Source organism: Hevea brasiliensis, chromosome 2, assembly GCF_030052815.1.
Source record: "Hevea brasiliensis isolate MT/VB/25A 57/8 chromosome 2, ASM3005281v1, whole genome shotgun sequence".
Taxonomy (NCBI): Eukaryota; Viridiplantae; Streptophyta; class Magnoliopsida; order Malpighiales; family Euphorbiaceae; genus Hevea; species Hevea brasiliensis.
In genome coordinates, this window is record NC_079494.1 from 99,013,580 (window position 1) to 99,028,929 (window position 15,350).

At 27.9% G+C, this 15,350-nt stretch overlaps 1 protein-coding gene across 1 annotated transcript; it reads left to right on the top strand.

Moving 5' to 3' along the window:
• The first annotated feature begins 3,479 nt into the window (after positions 1-3,479).
• LOC110651689 (polygalacturonase-like) lies at positions 3,480-5,018 on the top strand. The gene is made up of 4 exons (XM_021807081.2): positions 3,480-3,920; positions 4,088-4,377; positions 4,461-4,689; positions 4,800-5,018. Exons 1-4 carry the CDS (start codon positions 3,480-3,482, stop codon positions 5,016-5,018), a joined length of 1,179 nt encoding a protein of 392 aa, XP_021662773.2.
• Positions 5,019-15,350: the final 10,332 nt, after the last annotated feature.

Genomic DNA, 15,350 nt, shown 5'->3' on the forward strand with positions numbered 1-15,350 from the left:
ACATCAGACAACTCAATTATAAGACTTCAAAACTAATATTTTTCAAAAACTATCCAAACTAACTTTAAAAATTCTATAAATATACCCCGCGATCATTAACAATATTATAAGGCTATTGCAATAGGAATCGTAATTTTCTTATCATCCACGAATATTTTATAAATTTTATTCTAACCCAGTACAAGACAAAAATTAAGTAATGTAGAGTTCGAGTTTACCTATGCCAAATCTGACAACTGGAATGCGTCCAAAACATCTGAAAATGGTGGGGTAGTCTATAATCTTGACCCAGTTCTGAAATAGTTATAGCAGCTTATCTGCTTGGCCTGAAATTGTAGATCTGGGCGACAATCGAATTTCCAAGAAATGAAAATACATACGCGAAGTCCACAATACCAGGGTTAGAATAAAATATATATATATATATATATATATATATATATAATAATTATTATTTGAAAATTAAGGATGTTATAAAAATATATGATATAAAATTACAATGTTTAATTAGTGAAAATGTTTGAACTTTTCTGCTCAATTGTTCCAAAAGTAAAAAAACCCCTTTGAAATAGTCCATGGCTATTCTCAAAAAATGAATAAAAAGCAGTCATGCTACATTCTAATTGGCTATTAAATTGATATTTATAGTTGTATTGTGAAATAATTTCAATATTAGAGTTAGATATATATATTCAATGGATTAATTGAAATAAACATAATGGGATAATGATAGAAAAAAAAAATAATAATAAAAATAAAACCTTTACTCTGTTAATAAAACATATAGCTAATTGATGAATTTAAATGATATAATTCCAAAATTGGCCGAGAATTGCAGGATAGAATTTGTATATATTCATAATTTGTGCAAAAACTACAAATGAGAACCGCAGTGGAAACTGAAAACTACAAAAACCAATTAAAACTTGCAAGAAATGGATATTTAGAGAAGATCAAACAAATTCATTATAAGCCAAAAAAAAAAAAAAAAACCCTCTCAAATTTTTGGTTCAAATTTCTTTCTTTTTAATTTTTTTTGAATATTTTATTCATGAAAATTCCAATAACAACGTTAAGATTACTATAAATATCCTTCGATTATACATTTATCGACACAAAAAAAAGGCCAAACAATAGATTTTTTTTTCCCTTAATTAAAAACAAATTTTGCAAATTATTTCTTATGTGTAAATAACTTATATAAACTAACAACGCATTCTTCCTCCTTCATTTCACTCGTTCTTTCATTTTTCTTTTCTCTCATTTTACTCTTTCTTTCAATTTGTTTCATTTTTTTTTATCTTTAATTTCATCTTATCTTTCTTTTTTCATTAATAATTTTTTCATTTTATTTTTATCTCATTTACTCTTTTTTTCAATTTTCTTTCATTTTCTTCCTTTCTATCTTTCATTTTATTTTTCTCTTAACTTTTTTTATTAAAATTTTCTTTTTCATTTCAATTTTCTCTCATTTCATTCTTTTTTTTCATTTTAATTATATTTGTAATTTATTTTTAAGTAATTCTTATTATAATATATTGATGATAATTTTTTTACTAATTTAGTATTTTCAAAGAATTTTTATATTGTTTATAATTGTAATTTACTTTTTTATTAGTAATTTTTATTATTTCAATTAACAATTTTTTTTTACTAATTTTATTATAATATATTTATATAATTAGTTTTTTAGTGCTAATTTATTTTTAGTAGTATATTATTAATAATAATTTTTAGTAATTCATTTTAATATTTTTATATTTATTTTTTTAATAATATTAGTGATAATATATTCATAGTCATCGTTTTCACTAATTAAATAATATTTTTATAGTCATTTTTAATGGTGATTTATTTTTTTATTATTAATTTATTATTTTATTTGAAATTTAATTATCTTTCTTTTTTAAATGATTTAAAAATAAATAATTTTTATTTTTATTTTTGCCTTGATTAATTAGAAATGGGCATCCATTTCTAATTAGAAACGAAAATAAAATTTATTTCTAAAAATAATTTATTTTTTAAAAAATTTTCATATTAATTGAAAACAGATTTCCACTTCTAATAAAAAATAGAAATAAATTTGTTTCTACTTAGAAATGAACAAGTCTATGTTTCTAATAGTATTTCACTTTTAATTTAGAATCGAACAAAAATTTAATTTTTAATATAATTTATAATCTTTAATTTAAGTAATATAAAATTTTCATGTTATTTTTAGTAGTTAGTTTTTAAATTTTTTTATGAAATAATCAAATTAAACTAAAAGTTAATTTTTAATCTATTTATACTGGCATAACATTTAGCAAATTAAAATATTATTCTTTGTTAGATTGGTAGCTTTAAATAAATATGTTCTAGATTATTAAAATATTGGTCTGTGTAATTTGAATATCATGACTGTGAATAGAGAGAAATTAACTATAAAATATTATAATAAATAGACCTTGTTGCAACTCATTTTTTCTGTGATTGCAAGTCTACGTGTTAAATATAATTTAAGTATTTTTGCAAAATTATAAATTCATTCTTCTAAAATGCTAACTTTTGTTTATATTTTAAATATTAAATCTGAGTCATTTTTATATAAACTCAATTTTCTACATACCAAATTAAGTTTGTAATGTGATTGTTCTATTTTCTAATTCGCATGAGCAAATCTATCTCGTATTGAGTGGGCAACTAACCACACAAACTTGAAAATAATTAAGGATTCATAATAAATTTCATGTAAATTTACAATTTCCTCACTAAAATTTTGGTTATGCTCTGCACTCACTCAAATTTAACATTTATAGTAACTTACTCTTAATTGCTTTATTCATTTTTTTTTATTTTAACAAATCAAGGATCTCTGTCATTATTAAATTGCCTTATCCAATTTTCTTAATTTTCTAAATCCCTTAATTACATTATTTGCCACATATAGAGTGAATGAATCGTAATCAAATTCTAAGTTAATGAATTTCCATATCTTAAATGATCAAATTCCAAAAATAATAAAAATAAAATATTTACTCAGTTAATAAAATATATAGCTAATAGATAAATTTCCATATCTTGAATGATATAATTCCAAATTCATTTCAAAATTAATGGAGAATTGCAAGAAATGAATTTGGATATATCCATAATTTTTGTAAAAACTATAAAACAAAAAATGTAGTATAAATTCCAAATTCATTCTTTTCTCTTCACATGGGAACCAATTCAAACTTGTAAGAAAATGGTATTTTAGGGATCAAACAAATTTATTATAAACTATAAAACCTCTCAAATTTTCCTCTGAAATTCCTTTTCTTTTTTTTAATTCTTATTTTTGGAATCTTTTATTTATGAAAATTAATACAATAACAGCTTAAGAGTACTATAAATATGGTCAAAACCCTTTCAGCTCCACCATCACACGTACAGTCTCCGTTCTTTCCATTCTCTCTTTAACAGAACAAGTCATTATACCTTTATCAACACAAAAAATGGCCAAACAACAGAGCTTTTCTTCACTTGTTGTAATTCTCATCGTTCTTTTTATTTCATCTTTAGCAAATGCAGCACAATACAATGTCCTAAATTATGGTGCCAGGCCTGATGGCAGAATTGATTCCACCAAAGCCTTTCTTGCTGCTTGGGCACAAGCTTGTGGATCAATTAAGCCAGCCACCGTGTATGTACCTGCAGGGAGGTTCCTTCTGCGAAATGTAGTTTTTCAGGGTCCATGCAATAATAATGCAATCTTATTTCGTGTAGTTGGTACCCTTGTGGCTCCGTCTAATTATCAAGTGATTGGTAATGCCGGGCACTGGCTTTTGTTTTGGCTCGTTAATGGTGTTACGGTTGACGGTGGAGTTCTTGATGCACAAGGTCCCGCTTTATGGGCTTGCAAGGCCTTTGGCAGGAATTGCCCCAGCGGCGCCACGGTATGTTACCTACTCAAAATTAAGAATTTCAAAGGTCAACTATAATTTCTTAAGCCTGTTTATAGGTTGTAATTAAGTGATTAAGCAACGTAGATTTGCATTCAATTTTTACTGAAATTAAGCACCGCAATAGTCATTCTATTTGTTCCTTTTTTGTGTTTATGCAGTCACTGGCGTTTTCCAATTCCAATAATATAGCAATCGAAGGATTAGTTTCACTGAACAGCCAAATGTTCCACATTGTCATCAATGGCTGCCACAATGTGAAACTGCATGGTGTGACGGTGTCTGCTTCTGGTCACAGCCCCAACACCGATGGCATTCATGTACAATTATCAAGTGGTGTCACAATCCTCGACTCCAGGATTAGAACCGGTGACGATTGCATCTCAATAGGTGCTGGTACCACTAACTTGTGGATTGAAAGAGTAGCATGTGGCCCTGGTCATGGAATCAGGTAATTAAACAAAATATATTAGTATAACGCATTAATATATAATAAAACATGGGAGTTGATTAAAATATTTTTGTTCTATGCAGCATTGGGAGTTTGGGAAGCGATCTGCAGGAGCCCGGAGTACAGGATGTGACAGTTAGATCTGTTAGATTTACAGGTACGCAGAATGGATTGAGGATTAAGACTTGGGGAAAGCCCAGCAATGGCTTCGTGAGGAACATACGTTTCCAAAATGCTATTATGATCAATGTCCAGAATCCCATTGTCATCGATCAAAATTACTGTCCTTACAACCAAAACTGTCCTGGTCAGGTAGGTTAATGAAAAATTTTTCATCTTTATTGTTATTGTTATAGTACTGATCGTCTTTGGTTCATAGCTAAAAAACTAACTCTGCGCATCATAATTTTTTTATTGATCAGCAATCTGGTGTTAAAATTAGCAATATTATGTATAAAGGCATCCGTGGAACATCAGCAACACAACTGGCAGTGAAGTTTGATTGCAGTATGAAGAACCCATGCACTGGGATCCATCTGGAAGATGTGAACCTGACTTACATGAATCAGCAAGCTTATGCATTATGCAACAATGCCGATGGAATAGCCATTGGTCTCGTTCAGCCTAGAAGCTGTCTGTAGATCCATAAAAGGGCTACTGCCTGGATCATTTCTTGTTTATGTTTATAAAATTTGAAGCAACTGATCATCAGTGAGCACTGTCTATTTGCCTGAGCGAGTGGCTTTTCCAGCACATTGTAGTTGCTTGGAGCCCAGCCTTGCAATTAGGTGAAACGGAAATGGAAATGGAAATGGAAATGGATTTATTTTGCTACTTTATAATGTTGGGATGTGACCTTACTTTCCTCTTCATAGCAATTACGTGATCCTTGAAAAATAATTAGAAAAAGGCAATTAAAATTTGCCTCACATGGGAGATGGTCTGACATCTTTATAACTATCGGAATGCCTGCGGTATGCGCCCACACTTTCTCTTTCTCCAAATTTTCTCTTAATTTATTTAATTTAAATGAATTTTCTTTTATTCTAATAATAATTTTTTTAATTAATTTATGACATAATTAATTAAAAATGTCTTATTTATTTTTTTAATACATAAATTAATGGTAATGTCTATAATGCTTTTGAATAAATGGTAGGTTCTATAATTACTTCATTTAAAATATAGGATAATTAATATATTCACAAAAGGAAACTTTATACTAATCTATGAGTCAAAATTTCCTAGTGAGGTCACGTCCAATTACTTTTTTGATCCGATAAGATTATAAATATAGACTATTTTAAAATTTGACTAATTGTTCCGATCAGTCTTTTTGAATTTAATAACAATGATATTTATTATTAAAACAATGAATTTAATCAAGGGAATTGTAATTTTAGTATATAAATGATTTTAGTTTATATAGTTATTTTTTATTTTTATTATAAAAAATAAAATAATATTTTGAATTTATCATCAATTACCATATATTTTTTTTATTACATTTTATTTGAACTAAACTTTTTATCTCACTGTTTTTTTAGCAAAAATTGTATATTAGTATAAAAACTTATTAATAAAAATAATAAAAAGTATAGCAATAGAATAAAAATACATATTAAAGATATTAAATATTTTGAAAATAATTGAATTATATGATATTTCCATCATTCAATTTTTTTTATATTCACTTAATATATTAAAGAAAGATTATCTTTATTCAATCCTATTAATATTATTCTAAAAATAATAATAATTTGAAAAGTATAAATATAGTGTAAAAGAAGAAAAAATTATATTTTTGTATAATAAAAAATTATAAGCATATGAAATAAATATATGTTAATATTTATTAACAATATTAACGAGTTGATTGGTATTTTTATATATATATTAAATGAATAAAAAATAATTACTTTAAAGTTTGTAATTAAAATATTAAATTTAAATTTAAAAATTACTTTTTATCAATTTTAATTAGTATACTTAAAAATATATTTTTACAATAATTTTGTGACAATATATAAAACAAACTCTAAGAAAAAAATCTTTGGTTGTATATTTTTTTTAAATCACTAAATAAATTAGCATGAAAAATACTATTTTTTTTTATAAAAATTTAAAATATAAATATGTGAAAACTGTAAGCTCCATATATCTTAATTTTTACCAATATTAAGCCCTAATTCTATTTTAGGGAAAATACTAAGCTATAATTAAGGGATTCTATTAGTATACATTGTAAAAATAACAAAATAACATATGATTATATTAAATGGCATTAATATCTTCCATTAGGATGTTCTATATTTGCTTTCTATTAAATTAATTTATTATGAACAGATATTCTAACGTAATTATTTTTAGAAATTAGATTGGGAATTTAATTTTTCCTTGGAATTTATTACCTTATTAATTTTTTTTAATCAAGTTAACATTCTTGTTTTTAATTTTTATTGAGAAATTAGTGCTCAATATCTATGATTTTTTTGTTGACTTTAATTAGCCAACAAGGCAGGTAATTAGTAGAAACTATATATGGTAGTTTCAAACTTGTTGCCTTTATTTGAAGCTGCCATGTGGAGCCATTAGGGAAAATTTCACCTTATTTATATATATAAATAAATAAATTAGTTTTTCTAGTTACATGATAGAAGGAAACGTAATTTGAATTATACTTAGAGGCATTTAGTTTAAATTAAAAAAATTAGCTACTACTTATAAACTAAGTTTAGCCTATAAATATTGGGCTAGTGGTAAAAAAAAGCCAAATCTTTACAAGTTTAGCGAATTTATACTATCCTTTAAAACTTGACAAAAATGAACATGCAAAGGTTTGGCTTTTTTTTTTTACCAATAGCCCTAAAAACATTTAAAATTTTAATCAGTTACATGTTCAATAAAGTGCTTATAAGTTACTAATAAATAATTAATGAATTTGACAAAAAAATATTTTATATAAGCATATTTATTATTAAAATAACTTAAAAATAAATTAAATGAGATTTGTGATAGAATTTTAAAAATTAAATAAGAATAATATTGTAAAATATATACTCAAACTAATTTATAGGCACAAGATTTATAAGTATTAAAATAAAAAGTTGATCTCCTCAACTTATTTTTTTTAACTTATAAATCCAAAACTTATTATAAATAAATAGATTAATATATTTTTAAAGTTTATAAATTAATTTAACTATCTTATAAATTAAGACAAAAATTCTCTTAATTGTTATAAGAGAATTTATTTATCTACTAATGACACTAATATAATTAATGTAACATGCCCTGTCATGAGAAATTCTTTGGCCTTTGAATGTAAACAAGTACACATGTCTGCTTCAGCTTGTGCTTATAATTCATGGAATTGCATTTTATTCTTTAATAAGATAAACTTTGATATGATGTCAATAAATAGCTCACCTTCAAAAATACAAACTTGTATATTTTTGAGATGCGGGTAGCAATAAATATTAGATTGTTCTTCAACTAATCTATTAATGCGGGTAGCAATCCATTTTCCCATTTGGCATTCGATAAGACTTACACTATATTAAAAGTGTATTGTTAAAGAGATAAATTTTGACCCGATTAGCCAATATTCCTGCTGTTGATAATGATATTCTTATTAATTATATATTTTTGGAATATCAAATTATCAAGTTGTTTTATATTAATTAATCTTATCACTGGTTTGTTATATATATTCATAATATAATTTCTTAAAATTAATATAATTATTTTTAAACTCTTATATGATATACTTCTTAAAATATATATAATTAATCCAATAACTCAGATTTTTAAATAGTCTATGAGCCTAATAATATTTAATAGTTTAACCATGAGGTTTGTTCAATTAGTTCAACCACTGTAAGACCCATTCAATAAAAAAAAAAGAATCTTGATTAAAGGTAAGCAATCTTGATAGGATTATCAAATATAGTAATGTCTATAATTATGCACTTTAAATAGCAATATAATCTTATAATTATGCTAATTAATAATATCTATATAATTACATAGTTGACTTACCATAACCAATCATTGTCTATATCCTATATAGAGAGTTCAGATCATCTATGAAGATATGTTCTTTCTCCCTAATTAATCTAATACACTATTCTCTTATACTAGCTCTAACCTAAGCTTCGGAGGGTCCTCACCGAGCTCATACCCGATGGACTTTTGATCCATTTATTTTATGTTTTGCAGGTTTATACCACATGAAATTTCTGTGGACAATAATATTATATAATATTAAAATATCTCATATCAAAAGATTTAAAGTTCGAATTTTAATCCCTATGTATTAATTAAATATTTTAATACATGGTAACTCATTTAGATTTACTTAATCAATCCAAACAGTGGTCTAAAAAATAAATGAATAAAAACTAATTTTTCTGAAAAAAATAAGACTTTGATCAGAAAAAAGCCTCATAATTTTTATATGAAATCATTTATGATAGATAATTTGAGTCGATTCATAACTTAAAACAATTCGATTTATTTATTTTTTTAAATAAATTCATAGTATTTGCAGTTTATTTGTCACTTCTAAAATTATTTATACGCTAGAAAAAATATTATAAAATTATAAATATTCAAATATTATATCTGTTTATGGTAATGTCAAAGTCAAAGATTTGTTTTAAACGCCAAGATCCATGCGTCGTCTGCACATGGGATTGAAGTAGAGAATTAGCAAAATATAGTTAAAGAAAAGACAGTTCTTCACATGACAAACCTAACATTTACCCACTAATCTTAGTTCCCTCAATCCTCCCAAGTGAGTACCATTGAAGAAATGATATGATATGAAATGGTTGAATATGCAATATTATACGCAGCGTGGCACAGTAATTGAAGAAACTAAATTGTTCCAACATGCATCACGTTCACCTAAATGGAGGCTAATTAACTCATGCATGAACTTACAAAGATGGCAGGTTTTCGCTGCAAGCAAACTCTGTATATACATATACATGGACTATGGACTCCTTATGAAGGTTTTGAGAAACCTGTATCGTGTACAATTCAATTTAATTTATTTGATTCTTTTATTTTAAAATATCTATTATTAGTTTCTATCATTTTGGTCCCTCAATTCAATTTAATAAATCAAATTTAATTTTTGTTAGTCACTATATTCAAAAGAGAGAGAAATTGCCATTTTAGTGACTAAATAGTTCAATGATTAGAAAATAGATAGATTATATAGTTATGTTTTTTAAATTATAGAGACTAAATGAAACCCAAACTAGAGCCTAAAATGATCGGATAGACTCAAGAGTAAAATTAATAAAATTATAGTAACTAATGTATTTTTCAAAGTATGAGAAATGAATAGTTAATTTCATTAAAAATAGAGGGTTTAAGTAGTAATTTTCACATTTTTAAAAATTTTGGGCCGAACTTTATATATATTTAGGTTTATAAGTTAATAATTTTGAATTTTAATTATATGTTCTTCAATCAATAATTTGCAAAGGTCTATGGTTATTGTATTTTTAAGAATGAATTGGAATCATAATATCAATTATTAAAGATACGCATTTCAGATTTTGGGATATTTTTACAATTGAATAATTATATATTAGATTTATCTTTTGAACTCATTGATTGAAATTATATAAATAAAGTATATAATAATTTTTAATTTAAAAAACCTCAATTCAAATTATTACATAGGCAATTATATTCTTCTTTGGTTAATTTAATGGCTTCTAATTATCTCCAAAAATCATTAATTGAAATTATACTCAATGATTAAAAAATCCAAACATTTATACGCATTTTTAATTTTACTTAAAACCTTTTACTAATATGGTCTTCAATATTTAACATTTTTTAAAACTTTAGCAATTAAATTATTTTATAAATGAAAATATAAAGGAAATCATTAACATGAATTTTAATTGTAATTAAAAGTATATATTTTATTAGTGGGCTCTAAGTAATTTAAACACAAATGGCTCAATTACAAAAATTGAAATTAAGAACTAAATTGATAAAATTAGAATTTTAAATAAAATTAAAAATACAAATAAAGATTCAGATTTTTTCAGTCACTTATCCTTGAAATTCATATTAATATGTCATATCTAGAATTTGTATAATTATATAGAGTTCTTGTTTTTTCATTCAATTTTTAGATTTTGGACAAAGGAAATTGGATGGACTCCTTTTCATATATATATTTTAGTAAAGGTTATAATAATAAGTTTAAATTTATATAAAATTAGGAGATTTATAAGTTTAATTTGTTATTTATTTATTAATTAGTCATTTCTTTTGAATAGTATAATATATTTATAAGGGTGAATGTGATGGATGCAATATTTCTATTAAGAATTTGCATGGGATAATTTATTTGATACCATATGGTTGATGGATCTTATAAAGGCAATAAAGAATAATAGAGTATCACTCTGATGTTTAAATTAATAAGAATTAGACTGCTATTTGAATGAGAAATAGTAATTAAGAGAATTATACACATACCTAATAGCCTTTATATAAGCCTTGACATAGATTCTAATTAAGATTAGTAGAACGTGTATAATTAAGACTTGAGTCCATACTGTTGAGAGTTCCATGAGTGTCCAAACATGTGTTCAGTGAGTATCATACATCCGAATTGTTAGAAGAAAGAATACAAGTAATGAAGAAAATGATTGTGTATTTGTCTGTGTATTTGTCTGTGTCACATTTACAGAGATATTACATCTATTTATACATGAGAATATGAACTAATTTGGACAACAATAATAATTGCTATAATTATGCTACACAAATCTCCTATAATCAAATTATGTTACACAAATCTCCTATAATCAAATTATGCTAACACCCCCTCAAACTTAAGGTGGTCCAACTTGAGTTTGCTTAAGAGATCCCAAAGCGGGAGGATGCGTTTTGGTGAATATATAATCAAACATATGGTGCCATGAGCAACATGATGACGTACAAAATGACAATCAATTTCGATGTGTTTGGTACGCTCATGAAATACATCATTATGAGAAATCTGTATGGCACTTCTATTATCGCAATGAAGTATTGTGGCAGAAGAATGAGTGACACCCAAATCAGTTAATAACCACCGTAACCAAAGTAATTCAGATGTAGCATCGCAAGAGCACGATATTGCAACAACGCTTTGCTTTTTGCTACGCCAAGAGATAAGAGAATTACCCAAGAAGAAACAATAACTGGATAATACTAGGGAGGAGGTAGCGGAAAAGTGCAAACCATGAAAAAGAGTGCTTTTGATATAACAGAAATGAGTTGAGCGAGGAGGATATGAAATATCGTCGAGTAAGCGTGAGATAAACAAGACTCGATATAAAGTAGGATCATCAAGAGGAGTGCCATCAAGAGGTGTAAGTTTGCAATTGAGCTCCAATGGGGTTGACGAGAAAGTAAGTCGGATGCATACTTGGCTTGAGATAGATAATAGCCATCAATTTTGAGAAACTTCAAGACCCAAAAATAGAGAGAACCTGTGTCTTTCATTTCAAAATGTTGATTGAGATAATGTTGTAACTCTAAAATACGATGAATCATCTCTGTTATTATCATATCATCAACATAAAGGAAGAACAATACCAGTGAATAATGAATCATGTGGACTAGAGAAAACCAAGTTGAGTAAGAGTGGAACTAAATTTGGCAAACGAGCTTGTTTTAATCCATATAAGGCTGGCCAAGTTTGCAAACCTTATGAGGAGAATGATAACCGGAGGAGGATGCATATAAACCTCTTCGTTAAATCACCATGAAGAAAAGCATTTTTAACATCCATCCGGAAAAGTTTCCATTAATAGCTAAGAAATAGATGTTAAGAGCAAAAGTTTCTTCATAGTCGATACCATACTCTTGAGTGTACCCTTTGGCTACTAAGCGAGCTTTGTAGCGTTCAATAGTTCCATCTCTTGATTTTGTAAATCCATTTGCAACCAATAGGAGTCTTGTTTGGTGGAAGATCAACTAAATCCCAAGTATGAGTTTTCTTTGCCTCACGATAAGAATGAGGCTCATGAAGGGTTGCAATAGTAGAGTAACAATGAAAATCAGAAAGATAATGAGGAGTTTCTCAAGAGTAGTGCTAGGAGGAGATGCGGATCAACAGTGTAGTTGGGCTAATATTGAGCACATCACAATCACTGGATCAGGACTTTCTTTGGATGAAAAATAGAGAGTGATTGACAGAGTGATGAAATTTGGAAAGAGAAGAGAACATAGTATTTTCCCAAAAGGTAACATGACGAGAAACTTATTAGAAACAGGATCCCAACAACGATACCCTTTGTGTTCAATGCCATAACCAAGAAAACAACATTTCTAATTTGGTATGTTCATGAGGTTGTAAAGAACAAAAGAAACACATCCAAAAGGTTTAAGGATGGAATAGTCGGAGGTTGTCCAAACAACTTTTCAAAAGGAGATAAATTATGAAGAACCAAGGTAGGAAGACGATTAATAACATAAATGAAAAGTCGCTTCTCCCCAAAATTTTTCGGACATGAGGCGAAAGAAGAAGAGTAATCAAGAATATGGCGATGCGTTGAGAGGTGTGAGGACAAGAACGTTGAACAACGGTGCCTTGTTGACTAAGAAATCAAGTAAAGAAGAATCGATATTCCATGGCATGAGAATTTTAATGTCACAAGAGAATCGAGTTTTAATCATTTTTGCAAATGTGATGTAAATTTGTGATAACTCAGATCGATGTTTCAAAAAATATATCCAAGTAAACCGAGAATAATCATCAATAAATATTACAAAATAACGAAAACCATCAATAAATAGGAGAAGGACCCCAAATGTCGAATGAATTAAACCAAAAGAAGTAGTATTATTATGAGAAAAAGATAATGCAGTTGTTTTGCAAGTGACAATTTAAACAATTAAATGACTCAAACTTAGTAGATCCTAATAATCCACGAGAAATTAAAGGTTGAATTTGTAGAAGCATGACCAAGACGAAGATGCCATTGGTGAATGGAGGAATTAGGGATTGTACACAAATCTCCGAGGAAGATGTAAAGATGTAAGCTCAAATAATCGACCCACTCTGCGACCCTCCCCAAGAATGGATCCTGCACTGACACCATGGTGAGAAAAAATAACATTTAGTCCTCTTTCACGAAATAAGATTGAGTGCCAAATTAGGGATATAATAGGTGTCGGAGATGAAGATTTGAGGTAGACACATGACCGGTATGTGTGATGTTCATTTTAGTACCATTATGGATTGGTGGTAAGGAAGATAAGACAAGAATTTAAGATTAGTGGTCATATGATTACAACATGCAGAGTCAAAAGCCAATAAGAATTAGGAGAATTAGAAGAGATAACTTGAATAGTGCCTCAAGATCACTCATGGTGATGGCGAGAGCCGAGGAAGATCCAGGCTTTGAGACATTCTTGAATTTAGAATGCCCTCCTTTTGATCTTGGAGGGCGTGTGGGACAATGTTCAAGAATATGACCGTAACCATGACAATATCGCATTTTATGGTAGGACAATATGCAAAAGCATGACCAATTTGATTACAATTCTTACGAGTTGATTGCCGATGTGAGGATCGAGTAGTTGCAAGGCGACTTCAAATTGAGGAGTTTTATCCAAGTCTCTTCAAAAATAATCTCTTGAATAGCCCAATGATGGGAGTGGATTTCGATGTAGCCTCATATTACGATCGAAGAGCCATTAGAACTTGAATGAGATGAAGATGATCTTCACCGATTTTGGCTCGAGATATTTGATTCCAAATAGGTTGGACGGCAAGAAAATCATTGCTTCTTGTTTCAGATTATGAAGAGTAGTCCCGATAATAGTGGGCAAGTCGATATCGATTAGCCAAAAATCGATTTCTTTAGTCATAATTAGGATGTGGATGGGGTGATGATCGATGATTTTTACTATCCCAATCCTCAAGACAAAGAAATTTTGCATCGTTTCATCGTTCTCTCTTGTGATATCTCAATACGCCAAAGCTTGCGACCTATCAAAAAACTTTTCATTCCTTGAACCCAAAGATTATAGTTAGAACCAGTCAGAACTGTTGCAATAGGTTTTGAAATATCAGATTTCTCCATTGATAACAAGATGAGGAGAAAAAAAAAATGGTATAATAATAGGTATGAAAGAATGAATAGGTTGTAGAGAGAGCAGAGAGACCCCAAAAAAACTAGAAATAAAAGCTTTATGGCTCTGATACCATGTTAGAAGAAAGAATACAAGTAATGAAGAAAATGATTGTGTATTTGTCTGTGTATTTGTCTGTGTCACATTTACAGAGATATTACATCTATTTATACATGAGAATATGAACTAATTTGGACAACAATAATAATTGCTATAATTATGCTACACAAATCTCCTATAATCATGCTGATTGCTGTAATTATGTTACACAAATCTCCTATAATCATGCTGATTGCTGTAATTATGCTAACACGAATGATTAAGGTAAATATCCGACCCACATATGGTAACTCGATCCAAACCAGACATCTTAGTGGCTGAATTTTTTTTTTCTTGATTTAGCTTTTATAATATTTAAAAAGGTTATATGCTGGGACAGGTAAGCATACATATATATATATATATATATATATATATATATATATATATATATAAAGGAAAAGAAGACTAAACGTATGGTTGGCAAGGATTACGTACATAGGTAAATTGACTATTCATGGAAGTAACAAATGAAATGTTGCCACCTGGACCCTTGAGTACATTGAGAAGCTCCAAAAAGTAAAGAAAACTAAACTATTGGTTCGCAGCCCACTTAGATTTGATTATTTGACTTTCTCATCACCTGTCAATCATATTTTGCCACTTGTCCTAATTTAGGGAGGGGGGAAGGTGCTCACAACAGCAAGCAATATTTGGAAGCAAGTATAGTAACGGTTGAAAACCGTTTGCAGATCAAAGCCGCAGTCATC

What these genes read in the sequence shown, in the direction of transcription:
- LOC110651689 (XM_021807081.2), top strand. Translation starts at nt 3,480, where the DNA reads ATGGCCAAACAACAGAGCTTTTCTTCACTTGTTGTAATTCTCATCGTT. An exon ending in GGCCCTGGTCATGGAATCAG is followed by an intron (nt 4,378 to 4,460) that starts GTAATTAAACAA and finishes TGTTCTATGCAG; the next exon opens with CATTGGGAGTTTGGGAAGCG. An exon ending in ACCAAAACTGTCCTGGTCAG is followed by an intron (nt 4,690 to 4,799) that starts GTAGGTTAATGA and finishes TTTATTGATCAG; the next exon opens with CAATCTGGTGTTAAAATTAG.